Source organism: Orycteropus afer, unplaced genomic scaffold (assembly GCF_000298275.1).
Source record: "Orycteropus afer afer isolate SDZICR_OR568_19922 unplaced genomic scaffold, OryAfe1.0 scaffold00310, whole genome shotgun sequence".
Classification (NCBI taxonomy): domain Eukaryota; kingdom Metazoa; phylum Chordata; class Mammalia; order Tubulidentata; family Orycteropodidae; genus Orycteropus; species Orycteropus afer.
Window position 1 is genome coordinate 1,854,778 of NW_006921897.1, and position 14,026 is coordinate 1,868,803.

General features: G+C 44.6%; 1 protein-coding gene across 1 annotated transcript in view; it reads right to left on the reverse strand.

Moving 5' to 3' along the window:
* F9 (coagulation factor IX) overlaps positions 1-13,754 on the reverse strand; it is a 48,870-nt gene extending 35,116 nt beyond the window's left edge. Inside the window, exons 1-4 of the mRNA XM_007951716.2 lie at positions 13,682-13,754; positions 7,175-7,338; positions 6,943-6,967; positions 2,811-2,924 (exon numbers count right to left, since the gene is read on the reverse strand). Of these exons, the coding sequence (XP_007949907.1) occupies positions 2,811-2,924; positions 6,943-6,967; positions 7,175-7,338; positions 13,682-13,754 (376 nt within the window). The remainder of the gene's footprint in view (positions 1-2,810; positions 2,925-6,942; positions 6,968-7,174; positions 7,339-13,681) is intronic.
* Between the last annotated feature and the right edge of the window lie 272 nt (positions 13,755-14,026).

Consider the following 14,026-nt stretch of genomic DNA (forward strand, 5'->3'; position numbering starts at 1 on the left):
AAATACAGGAAAGAAGTGGGAAGAGAGCTGTTCCATTGTGAGGATTACAATCAGTGTCACAAAAGTAAATGTGTATGAATTGTTGAATGGAAACCCAATTTGCTCTGTACACGTTCACCGAGATAATTTTTTAAAAAAGTTTTCTACACATAAAGAACATTTTGGGAACAATCTTACTTTGCCTCTGAATTAACTGAGCACAAAGGATTTTACTAAGCCTCGACCAGGACGGCTGGGGAGAAGAGCACAGCCTGGAGGCCAGGTGTGGTGCTGGTCGCCGTGTGGGCTGCTGTGCAACTGCAGAGGCCTGAGCAAACCAGAGCGTCGGGAGCCAAGAGTAACCCACACAGTGCCAGCTGTGCGTGGCGCCTTCCTGCCATGGGAGCGCCACCTTTTATTTACAGCAAAACCTGCTCTCCGCGTTTCAGGCTTATGTTGCCATTCCTCCAGGTGATTTGCCTCCTCCTTCAGAGTGTTCTTATTTTTCAGCTAGATAAAGGCATTTAGGAATGTTTAACGCTAAGCACTGCTTTCAATTACACTTCCTCCGTGTGCTCCTCAGTCTTCGCTGAGACTAATTGGGTTATTCGTTCCCTCAGCTCCAATGGTTTTATTATTTAAGTTGATAATTAGTAACTACTCCAAAGATTTCAGTTGCTTTCTGTAATAGCAGGATCAACATTATCGAAGTAAATCTCAATTTGAACTTACAACCTTTCAGCTGATGGGAGCCCATCAGTGCTGTTGAGCCAGTTACAACACCCACAGGAAAGGTAACCTGGGCGTTGGTTTGTCCCCACTGGCTGGTGACATGGAGCTTTTGCTCTGGGAAACCTGAGGGAATGGGCGTCCAAGCCAGGTGGATCGCTTCATCCACCCCATTCACTCGCTTCTTTCTTCTTAAATGCTTTTGCCCTGTCGTCTTTTCCTTTACTTATCTTCTTCTTCTTCTTCTTCTTTTTTATCATTTAGATCTCAAAGGAAGGCGCTGCATGGATCTCTGTTTAGTGATGAAAGGATTTTTGAGCCACTTGACAGGGGACTTTGTTTCCTTTCTCAATGGGACCGGTGCAGCTGCTGCATTTCATTTTGTTTTATGCCTTTTCATCCGTGTATCAGGTGGGTTGCTATGATGCCGTAATGGATTCCTGCTAATTTTGTACTCTTTGCCCTCAGTCATGTAGCCTGTGGTGTTAAATCCTGTCCTTAGGATTATGTCTCTATTCTTCTGGTGATTCTGAGTAGAAAGAATCCTTCATCAGCACTGTGTGCTTTTCCCAATCATAACGCCGGCTCTATTGTGTCAGGAGGTAATAAACAAGTAGATAAAGGGCTTTGGGGTTGACTGCTTCAATTACCAAAACCTCAAAGGAAAATATTCCAGAAAAGATGCGTGATGATCCTGCATTTGCTATGAAAATCTTTTGATGGCATCAATATAATCAAATTCAAGAATGAGCTCTGATTTCTGTCAACAGCTTTACCCTGTGAAGGGCTTTGTGTTTGAGGGGGTTGTTAGTTGTTACTGGGTAGCTTCGACCCGTGGTGACCCCATGCACAACGGGACAAAACATGGCCGGCCCCGTGCCATCCCTGTGATCCTTTGATGTGTTTGAGTCCATTGTTGTAGCCATGTGTATTTTGAGTGCTTTCCAACCTAGAGGGCTCAGCATCTACCACCATATTGGACACGATTCTGTTTGGAACCATAGGGTTTCTGTTGGCTGCTTTTTGGAAGTAGATTTCCAGGCCTTTCTTGCTAGTCTGCTGTAATCTGGAAGGTCCACTGAACCCTGTCCACTGTGGGTGATCCTGCTGGTGTTTGAAATACTGCTGGCGTTCCTTCCACCATCACAGCAACGAGCAAGCCGCCGCAGTCCAACAAACGGACAGATGGGTGGTAATATATTTGAGAAGTTTCTATTAAGTGGAAGAAGTGACCTTGTCATATCCTAGTTCTGTACTTAATTGACTTCCACTCTGCCTGTGTTAATAGCAAATCAGTCATAAGTTGAAACAACGTTACATGTTCAGTTTTCTCTGAATTTTGAGGTAGTGAGTGCAGGCATACCTTGGATATTGCAGTTGGTTCCACGCCACTACAGTAAAGTGAAAATCACAATAAAGCAAGTCCCACGCATTTTCTGGCTTCCCAGTGCATATAAAAGTTATGTTTACAGTATCCTGTAGTCAGTGTGCAATAGCATTATGAAAAAGTTTGGAACATTGTGAGAATTACCAAAATGGGACACAGAACTGAGCACAAGCTGCTGGAAAAATGGCACCAATAGACTTGCTTGCTGTAGTATTGCTACAGACTCAAGAGGTAAAAATGGCAGTATCTGTGAAGCACAATAGAGTGGAGCGTGATAAAGCAAGGTCTGTCTGTATAGCGGTTAGAAGCATTGGAGTTTGGAGTCATACAAATTGAGGTTCAAGTCTAGACTGTGCCATTTACTGCCTCTATGACCTTGAGCTGTTTGAGCTACCATTTTTACCTCTGTATAGAGTGGGGATCATAATGGTACCCAGCCCCATATGCTTTATTGAGGATTAAATGAAGTAGTGCACTTAGTAAAGTGACTGGAGCATCATTACCACTTCATGTGAGCTCCTAAATGTTAGTTCCCTTAGTATGGTTTCTTGAGTTCATACCTTGAAAACTATAGTTACAGATGGAGTGAATATGCATAAGCTTTGAAAGTGTATATTTTTGAGAGACAATTATGATACATGAATATTGCATTTTCTAGTTTCACCTGGTTCCGAAGGGAAACTTTGGAACAATGAGAATAAAAAAAGTTACTTACCCAATTCACAGTTCTTTCCTTCAAATCCAAGTTGACACCAACATTCATAGGAATTGATGTCATCTTTGCACATGCCGCCATTTAAACATGGGTTGGACTCACACTGGTCTCCATCTTTGAGACAGGTAAAGAGTTTGGATTAGTAGATAAATGGCTTAGAATGCCCAGATCTCCCTGCACTGACCCGTGGGGAGGAGAACCTGATTGATTACAGGGTCAGAGCAGAACTGCTGAACTGGAAGTCATGCCTACAGGCATGTGATGCCCCTGTCTTCATGAGTTTTGAAAGCGAAGGTTCTTAGGCTAGCGCTACCCTAGGAAATTGCCCCAGGGAAGGCTTGCCCATAGTCTATGCAACCCAAGGGACAAGGGAGAGGAAGAAGACTGTCTGGATATAGAAATGCCCATTATCAACGTAGGGTAAGAAGGATTTCCAGTCCTCCCATATGAAATGATGGAGGAATTAATTCTAAATCAAATAATTTCAAAAACTGCTATCTATGTGCCAAACAAAACCTGCGTTGTCACAGGTCCTGCAGAGTAACTGATGTGGAGAACACATGCTGTATCCTCTCAAGGAACTTGTCACCTAATTGCAGAGCAAAAACATCTAATTCTTTGTATTGTCATTTACCTTGTTTAGTATGCAGTAATGGTTGAAGACAATGGGAAAGATGCCAGAAGCATTTATTACCGTACCACTTACAGGTAGTCTACTCTGTAGGAGTTAGGTCGCAATGGTGTAAGTAAAGTGAGGAACAACTTTCAATACATCATAAATGACTGAAAAAAAAAATGAAACTCTACATCTGTTTTCTTGATATATACATTGTCCATGTCTCCATTCTCCCTTTCCAGGGTTCTTGGAAGCCTTTGAAGACACTGGGGGTAAGAAAACAGGAGGAAGGAATAGGTGACAGGAAGGCTCAGGATGAGATGGGAACCTTGTGTCTGGTTTCTTAGCACTTTGCATCCATACATACTTCTAAGGAAGCTTCTAGAGAAAAGGATGAATAGAACCAGAAAGGACACTGAGCTGGAAAAATAGTAGCCCTGAATAAATAAAAAATGGGAGCTAGGTCAGTAAGACTCAATACATGAAAAACCAAAGAAGAGGGAAAATGGCAAGAAGAATGAAAGGTTGAGAGAGAAAGGGAGTCAAAGAGAAATTCCCACTTGTTAGTCAATCTCTGGAGCAAAACCACCCAACATCCGGTGTGTGTCATCCCTGCTCACTTGCCTCCTCCCTGTTGGAAGGCTTCATCTAGGTTGCGTAGACTAAGGGACTAATATCCCTTTCTCAGAAGCAGTTCCTCTCTGGAGAATCTGCTTGCTGTAAAAATGAGACCTTGTCCCCTCTGCCCCTTGAACCAATGTGCTTTTGCACAAATACTGCAATTTGTTCCAATTCTATGAAAACAAAATACGTTATCTCGGGTTTATTATTATTGATGTTCAGAACAGGTCTAAAAAATGAGCTACATTTGCACTTTATATTATAGACCAACGAGTCTGAATTATTTAGGATGTTTCACTGAAAGGGTCTGGGCTTGCCGCCAGCTACACAGCAACTCATTTGCTGAGACAGATCTTTAAAATGAGTGTCATTTTATTGTGCATTTAGTTCTTCCTTTGAGTGCTCGTCTGTGTGTACTTTGGGGCAGGCAAAGCCATAGCCAGGAAGGGTCAAAGACAGAAAGGGACAAGACCTGGCCAAGTGAGACCTTCCTGTTTAAGGTGACTAGGTTGCTATTTAATGAATAACTGCATCTACATCTGAAGACCATAAGGGATAACAGTGAAAGCAAGGGGTTGGAAATGAGAGGACTTGGGTTTGCTTCTCGGTTCCATGACTTTCCAGCTGGATGGCCTTTGGCCAGTCCTTTAACTTCCTCAAGCCTCAGTTTCCTCCTCTGTGAAGCTGACTTAATAATGCTTTGCTCACAGGGTTTGTGTGAAGGTGAAGTGGAACAGGCACTTTGTAAAGTGCTGGATAGTTGGCTAGTTAATGTGTTTGGGTAACGATTCTTCCTCAACCAGGCTCTTTCTGGGGCAGGTTGATAGTAGACAAGAGGGTAGCAGTTAGTCACTCTGGGCCCCTCTTGTATGGGAAAGCCATGTGGGGAGAAATGGCATGCTACTTTTGTCGTGGTTAGGAATCTCTGCTGCAAGTGAAAAGAAGCTTGGAGTTCCTTTTTATTTTCCTTTTTTGTTTTTTTGATAGAAAAAGCGGCGATGACTGAATCATGCCCTTGATGTTTCCCCAGTATCTATACTGGAGGTAAGAGCTCTGGTGGTGTAGTGCCTAAGGCACTTGACTGCTATCCAGAAGGCTGGCGGTTCAAACCCACTAGCCACTCCTCGGAAGGAAGGTTGGGCAATCTACTTCCGTAGTGATACTGCCTTGGAAACCCAAGAAGGGGTTGCTGTGAGTCGGTCAGACTCAACGGCACATCACAATAACATACTGGACATACAGCACACAGCACAGCCCATGTGACCTAGGGGGCAGGGCCCAGGTGCAAGATCTGGTGCTTAGAAGGCCACCCGCCCTTGAGGGAGGCAATGAAGGATCATGGGTGTTTAAATGCAGCCAGGAAAATTCTTCTTGGAAAGTGGAAATTGATTTGCTTTTTTAAAAGGAATCCCAAGATTGGGAGTTTTAAATTCAGCAGGAGCAGAGAAGAAAAGACGTGTGTGGATGACTTGCCGAGGACATGTCAATAGAGCATTGTCCCGGCAGAGTCCGTTACTAAGAACAGGAAAAGGTAGGTCAAGCAGTCGAGTGGACTGGGCCTCTTCCTCATGATTTCTAAACCTAAGTTTGTTGAGTTCTGAGGATATGACAGCATCTAATAGTGTCTCCAGAACAGGAACTGTGTGCAAGAGAACTGGATCTCAAAAACAGGGATCCGTGAATTCAATTCTGGTTAATTGTTCCTGTCCATGCACAGTCTTATACCCCCTCAGTGTCTGCTGTTGGCTTTTAAATTAGTTCTAAAATTTATCCAGTAACCAGTTGGTTTGGATGTGACTCAGACTCTTGGCAACCCCACGGATGTCAGAGTAGAACTGTCCTCCGTGGGGCTGTCAGTGTCTGTGATCTTTTGGGAATAGATCGCCAGGCCTTCCTTCCCAGATTGCTCCGGGTAGAGTTGAACCTCAACCTTTTGCTTAGCAGCTGGGTACAGTAACCCTTCGTACCACCCAGGGACTCCATTGTAAAATAAGTTGCCATTAAAATTTTGAATTTTCCTCCTTTTGGTCAGTCCGTTCAATCCAAAGTCATGGAGTACCTCTGTACCAGATATTGTTGTAGGTGCTAGAAATAGATCAAAAAATAAAGCAATTGAATTTCCCTGCCCACATAAAGCTTGCAGTCTAGTGGAATGAGACATAATAAATAATAAATGATAAATATTATAGAACAAGTATAGGAAATCTTAGATGGTGACAAGTGCTATGGAAAACGAGCAGGATAGAGGTGTCTAGTGTGGTGGGGGCAGGTAAAGGTACCAAATAAAATGATCAAAGTGGGTCTCCCTGAGGTGGTGACATTTGGGAGGAAACCTGGAGGAGGTGAGGGAGTGAGCCAAGAGATACCTGGGAGAATAGCGTTCTAGGTTGAAAGAACAGGCCTGAAAAGGGACTCTTAAGGGGGAGTGATGCTAGAGTTCTCATGGGGCAGCAGGGGTGCCACGGGGCCAGAGCTCAGCACGTGAGGAGGAGAGCAGTAGGAGAGCTCAGAGGGGCACAAGAAGGGAGGCAAGAGGCAGTCACGGAGGCCACCCTAAGAAGGACTGTTGAGCATGTTCTGATTCTCTACTAAGATTGCAACTCTAATCTAGTCTCAAGATACAGTCATTTCAGTTTCCTCCTCCCAGCTTCCTGGGCTAGAGTGATGTTCTTTTGCAGCCCTTGGAAGGAATACACTTATCCACCAGCTGATGTCTCCCACACTGGCATAAACATGTAGGACCCCAGCATTCAATCTTGGGAAAGAGTTGAACTCATTTTTCTGAGTCTTTTTGACAGTTTCGTCTATTATCTATTTGCAGAGAAAAACAAAACAAAACAAAACATGATTCCAGACGTTTCAGATACTTGCAAGGGGCTGAAATAAATTACTTACCAACATACTGCTTCCAAAATTCCGTCTATAAAGAAAAAGGAAAAAGGGGACAAATTAACAGTAGTATCCTAAGTATTTTTTTTGGGGGGGGTCTCTTCTTTTATTACATTTATAATGCTCATATATGTATTGATACTTTAAAATTCCGAAGGGAAATTTCTTTTGGTGTTTCTTTTTAAAGGATTTTTGTTCTTTGCTCGACATCTGAGGAATGTGATATGGAACTACTCACAGTTTTTTCTGTGTTTTCAAAAACTTCTCTTGCTTCTTCAAAACTACACTTTTCTTCTATACATTCTCTCTCCAGACTCCCTTGAACAAACTCTTCCAATTTACCGGAATTGTATCTCTTTGGCCGGTTCAGAATTTTGGTGGCATTTTCATGATCAAGAAAAACTGAAATTAAAAAGAACCATTCTTTAGCTTTAGAAAAAAGAAAACATCATGAAAATTAAATACATCTCTTATGAAAGGCTTTGTTTTAATCCAAGTAATCCCAAAGCCAATTTCCCTGTGGGCATGGTGCCCAAAGCGCCAGTGTTCCCAGGGCACTGTGTACACATGGAGATTTAGGAATTAAATTTCAATTTTATTTTCTGTCAGGAGAGCGCTAGTAACGAAAGGTCAGATTTCCAGTCGTATTTGAATTGACTTTGGATGAATAAGAAAGTTCTCAAAGAAGCAGTTAACTTCACACTTTGTCATCATTTGAAAAGAGCAGCTCCTCGCAAGGGGCTCTATCAGCTTGGCTGGGCTGTGGGCAGGATGCTGTTGTCCAAATCACTCGGTAATGCATCCTCATGGAAGAACAGAGGCCTAACTGTGGTCCAGCTGCAAATCTGAACTCAGTGTCTCTCAGTAGCTGGTCAAGAAAAACCACTGAGTTGCTTTCTTCTCTTCAGACTCACTAGACCTTCCGTTGGCATGTGTTATAGCAATTCCAGTAACGTAAGCGTCCCCCTGGGATTCTGGGTGGTGCTCATTTAGTTATGATTGCCTGGCCTCTAGAGGTACTGCTGGACTCTGGAGCATTGAGTCTCCACCCTTCATATCCTCTCTTTCCATATATATGGTCATATTCATGGCTTGTAAAGTGGTGTATGTGTGTGTGTAGTTACTACCAGGAATTTAAGAAGCCACCTGAAGTTTCTCCTTTCCTCAAAAGACGAGCAGTGTAACAATTCGGTGAAGGAGGGTAAGAATTGTTAGCACAACTCACAGAATGTCATCGCTGTCACTGAATGTGGAAATTGCTGAATTGGTGTGTGTTCTGCTGCGTATATTCTCAAGAGCAACAACAACAACAAAACAATTTTGAAAACACAGATTAACAGAAGAAAAGAAAAAGACTACCATAGTATCTGACACCATCTAACAGGACTGTGTGCTTTGAGGATGAACTTCCCAGGGCATTTTGGGACTGTCTTCCCATTAACTCCCCAAACAAGAAAATCCAACTCTAGTCCTTGATTTTCAATGGAGCTTTCTAGTCCCTTGACAACCTCACCTTTTTTTTAAAATAATAATAATAATTTATTTTTTTCAACCTCACTTTCTCTTCCTCTGCAAATCCCCTCTGGGCTTTACTTTTTCTCTGAATTTGCCCTAGATTCCCTTCAGTTATTCACTCGCCAACTTCCTCAGTTCCCTTAACCCCTTTCTTCAGTGCTGCACCTACCCTGCAATCCCAACCCTAGAGCAGCCGAGCCATCTGCCTTCTCTCTTCCCTTCTGAGGCAGCTGAGCACTGTGGGAGAAAATCACCAAGCTGCAGATGGACACCATCACACATCACTGCCTCCCAGCCTCCACCAGGCACTCCTCTCTGTTCAACCCAGGTTCGTGGCTCTGGGCTGTCTGACAGTGCTAGCTGTGTCTTCCTTTTACAGCATGGTCAGGTGTGAAAAGGTCCCTAGGTGGCACAAATGGTTTTGCGCTTAGTGGTTGGCGCTTTGAACCTACCGGGCAGAGCAAAGGAAGAAAGGCCTGGGGAGCTGCTTCCATCAAGATTAGAACTGAGAACCACTATGGGGCAGCTGTGCTCTAGAACGTGGGCCCACCGCGAGGGGCAGCAAGTTTAGAGTGACCAAAAAACAAACAAACAAACAAAACAAAATGTGGGTTCGAACCACATCTCTGCTGCTGATTGGCTATGGGACCTTGAGCAAGTCACGTATTCTCTGAACTGTAATTTTTTCAAATGTAAAATGGGTGTAACAGTAGTATAGTAAGAACATCTACCTCAGGGGCTGCTGGCAGGTCAGCGAGGATAGGTGTGGGCTGGGGGACGCTGACTACCTCTTCTCTCCCTATCACTCTCGTGCCGGCTGGCCTGTCTTCTTCATAACTTCCCCAATTCCCTTGAGCTCGTCAATGCACTGTTGTCTAGCTCTTTCCCTTCCTGAGAAAAACCAGACGTCCAGTTGCCTCTGACTCATGACAGTCCCACACATGTCAGAGTAGAGCTGTGCTCCGTAGGGTTTACAATGGCTGATATTTCATAAATAGATTACCAGGCCTTTCTTCCAAGGCACTGATAGGTGGACTCAAACCCCCGACCTTTCCATTAGCAGTTGTTGTTGTTATGTGCTGTCGAGTCGGCCCCAACTCATAGCGACCCCTCCTTGGGTTTCCAAGGCAGTATCACTATGGAAGTAGGATTGCCCAACCTTCCTTCCCAGGAGTGGCTGGTGGGAATGCATTAACCCAAGGACTGCAGGCACTGTACTAAAAAAAAAAAACCCAAACCCACCCCACTGCCATCGATTGATTCCAACTTACAGTGATCCTATAGGATAGAGTAGAACTGCCCTGTAGGGTTTCAAAGGCTATAAATATTGACAGTAGCAGACTGCCTCATCTTTCTCCGTACAGCAACTGCTGGGTTCTAACTGCCAAACTTTTGGTTAGCAGCCAAATGCACCACCAGGACTCCTAGATACTATACGAGGTGCCACAATACCCGTGATCACTCTGGGTGTTCACACACTCGTGGCCGTGACTACCACGCATGTAGCAGCAAGCCCCCGCTAGCCATCTCCTGTCAAATACAGCTTCTGAATTCCAGATCCTCTCTCCAGCCCCTTAGCTGTAGCCTGTAACATGGCTGGTGATGGCTGATGTTCATTTCATGCGTCTGAAGGGGTGGACACTGTGCTCAGTGCTGTGGCTCCGTTATCTCATTTCATCCTCATAACAGTCCCACGAGACAGGCGCTTTCATCTCATTTTTGTAAATGAGGAAAACTAAGTTTCAGAGAGGTTAAGTACTTTGCCCAAAGTAACATACTAGCCTCGGAGCCAGGATTTAGACTCAGGCAGTCAGTCTGCAGAGCCAGTGCTCGTGGCCACTGTGCTGTGTCCCAGAATCATAACATCAAATTCAAAATGCCCAAGACATACTCTGCGTACTTCCCCTAAACTTGTTCCCCTTCCGTACCCACATGGTTAGTAAGTCTTGTCATTTCTACCTCCTTAAGCTCACTTGTAGGGGCCAGTGGTGGGTCGGTGGTGGAATTCTCCCCTTCCATGGAGGAGACCAGGGTTTGATCCCCAGCCAGAGCACCTGCTGGTGCAGCTCCCACTTGTCTGTCAGTGGAGGCTTGCGTGTCGCTCTGATGTTGAGCAGGTTTCAGTAGAGCTTCCTAGGCAGGCTGGGAACAAAGGCGTGGCCCTCCACTCTCCACGATCAGCCAATATGAGTGTTGACATCAGGTAGATGCACTCCTTGGAGAGATCCATCATGGGCCAACAGAAGGGCAGTGTCTGCACAGGGCCAGGAGTGCATGGAGGGACAGGCACAGGGAAGCTAACTATGGGGAGGAAGTGGGTGGGGAGCTGTTGCATTGTGGGAAACTGTAGCAGTGTCATGAGACGAAGTGTATGTGAACTGCTGCATGGAGAGTGAACTTGCTCTGTAAACTCACCCAAATCGCAATAAAAATTAAAACAACAACAACAAAAAGCTGCCCATGAAAACCCTATGGCAGCAGCCTCCAGACTGCTCTCCCCTGGTCCCGCACCGCTTGCTATCAGTTCAGGTGCGTATGGCCACACTGAGTGTCCTCTAGCAGCTCTCAGGGGCAGTCCCGGTTTTTACATTTCTGATGACTCCATGTTGTGTTCTGTTGTCCAAACTCTTCAGTTCAGGGCTTTCATGACCCCGTCTAGTCATCCTGCCTCATTTCTCATCTTCGCCAATCAGGTTTCCTGCTGAACTACTTGGACACTCTGAAATACCTCACATTCTTTGTGGATTGGGACCTTTGCACATGATGATTTTCTGTGTAGAATCAGAAATGTAAGGAGAGTGAACTTCTACTCAAGGTCCCTTGGTAGGGCAGACGGTTTGAGCTTGGTTATTAACTGAAGGGTAGGCAGGTTGAATCTACCCAATGGCGCCACAGAAGAAAGGCCTGGTGACCTACTTATGTGGGATTACAGCCAGCGACCACCCTGTGGAGCACATAGTCCTCTGACACACACAGGGTCTCCAGGAATCAGAACTCACTCCACAGCAACTAATTTGTTTTCTGTTTGTTTGTTTGAATTCCTATGCATCCTTTAAGACCCAGCATCAAATGTCATCAGTCATGTCTTCCCATTTAAAGTGCTCCTTTATCCACGTTCTCTTAGCACCTGGGACATACCTTATCACAAACCAAACCAAAACCAAGCTCACTACCATTGAGTCAAACCCGACTCATAGCGACCCCTCCTTGGGTTTCCAAGGAGGTATCACTATGGAGGTAGATTGCCCAGTCTTCCTTCCGAGGAGTGGTTGGTGGGTTTGAACCGCCAGCCTTCTGGTTAGCAGCCAAATGCCTTAGGCACTATGCTACCAGAGCTCATTGTTCTAAAATCTCTCACCTTGACCTCATGGTGCTTTAGGTCAAAGGCAGAGCCTGGTTTATCCCCAGTAATGTTCAAATGCAAGACTGCGTCAGGCCATGCACTTTATAAAACGGAATTGGTTCTGTTTTGATTCAGTTTCAAATTGCTGCAGTAACGCCCAGAGGCAACAGCCACAGAAATGCAACATTTCAGTGTGTCCCACACAGAGACTCATTTTGGGAGCCATCGACAGTTTACAAGCAGAAGAGAGGGGAGCATCAGTCCTGTCCACCCTTTGGGGAGTCCCCTGGCCCGCCCCTCTTGTCGCCTTCATTGTTAGTTGCTGCCAAGCCGCTCCTGGTGACCCCGTGTGTGCAGGGTAGAATTGCTCCATAGGGTTTCAAGGCTGGGACCTTTGGGAAGCAGATTGCCAGGCCTGTCCTCCATCTGGGTGGGTTTGAACTGCCAGCCTTTCAGTTAGTAATCCAGTGCTCAATCACTGGCACCCCCAGGGACTCCTCAGAGGCCTGTTATCTTTGACCTCAGTGGCTCCAGATTCCCAGTCTTTCTTCTCAGTGTCGGGGGTCATACATTTAACCAGCTAAGGAACATATTTCAAGTTGATCTCTAGTCACAATTTCCCAAGCTCTGAAGCCCTAGTCCCTCTTCCGTGCCCTAAACCCTATCCTTTTCAAACATCTGAGGTCTCCCAGCTTCTGAGGTTTGCAGCGGCCCTCTTAGAGCCTCCCTCAACTCCCCACTTCTCTTGCGGCCTTTGGACTCCCAGATCTGGCTAGTGACCTGGCTTTATTTCCTGCTTTGTGTGATTTCCAGCCAGTTTTATTTATCCCTTGACTCTACTCACTTTGCTAGTTTGACTGAACCTTTGCATTCTCACATCATTACTTCTCCCTTTCAGTTGGATTCCGTATCTGACATCATGTCTGGAGTGGGAATCACAGTGCCAGTCTGCTTTCTGGGGACTCTTGGGGTTGGCACCCCTGATCCTGGCATTGTCATCTCATAGACTGGATTTTAGTAGGTTGACACATAAGTGTGATAAATGCTTCCTGCAAGAACATGCTGTTTGTCCAAATGCAAGACTGTCTTATGGCTTCCTCTGGGGAGTGCAGAAGGGTACTGAAGTTAGAAAACAAAGAATACACGTGGCTTTGTAAGTTTCTACTCTTTACAGCAAGTCTTATATTTGCTTGGCTTCCCTGGGGAGCTCAGCTGTGTACTAAGTTTCCCTGGATACCAGCTCTGACATGTTTGGAATCAGAGACAAAATGATTTCTTCCTAATCTGTGAGAAAATTTGGTGATCAATACCAACTTCTTGATGAAAAGTTTAATGTCTCTGTTTTAACAAAAACTTTAAATTGAAGATAGATAATTTTACAGGTTTTTTAAAGTCTCCATGCCTCATTGTATAGTTGTAATTTTTAAAAACACATTTCATATCTTAAAACCAAAGTAAATAAAACCATTGTTTGTGGTTTTAATGTTTTACTTTTGATACCAAAGTGGTGAGTCCCCAAACTAAAAAATAATAGTTAATTTTTTTCTCCTTATTCTCCTGTGTCCTTATTAAAACCTTTTTGCTCTTTAAATTTTTTTAACCAAGTAGATGACTGTTTTCCAAGAGGAGTTACATTGTCCAGTCATAAACTCAGCAGTGTTCATTAAAGGAAGAATAACATTAGGATTGAAAATCTATTTACTGAAAAAGAGATGACGATGACCCAGCCACCAGAGAGCCAGTACTCACCAATCCACATGATGGCGACTAGAATCCAAAATACAGCTGTCAAATCATGTGATCATTATTTACTGACAAAGAGAGCACCAGGCGTTTCTATATCTAAAAGACAAACATGCTCAGTGGATTTTAAAGAAGGAAACCAACCTGTACAGTCAGCACTGAGTAGATATCCTAAAAGACAGATGGTGACGAGGCCCAGGGATTCTGCCATGATCATGCTCAGCTACCATGTAACCTTTGCTGGAAGATTGTGCAAGTGGCAAGGTTGACCAATTGTTCCAAAGTACAAGCTGGGCTGTATTTACTTCTGGTAAATAGCATCCATCTCCCTCAGTGGGTCTTTGGGCTATTGCCATTGGCCCCTTGGGTCAAGTGAAGAGAATGGGCAGTGGCCATCATTCAGCTTCGCCTCTGAGTCCATGCACTTCTGCTACTGTACCTGCATAGAGATTGAAGCAGGAGAGGATACATCTTTAGAATGAGAGCAGG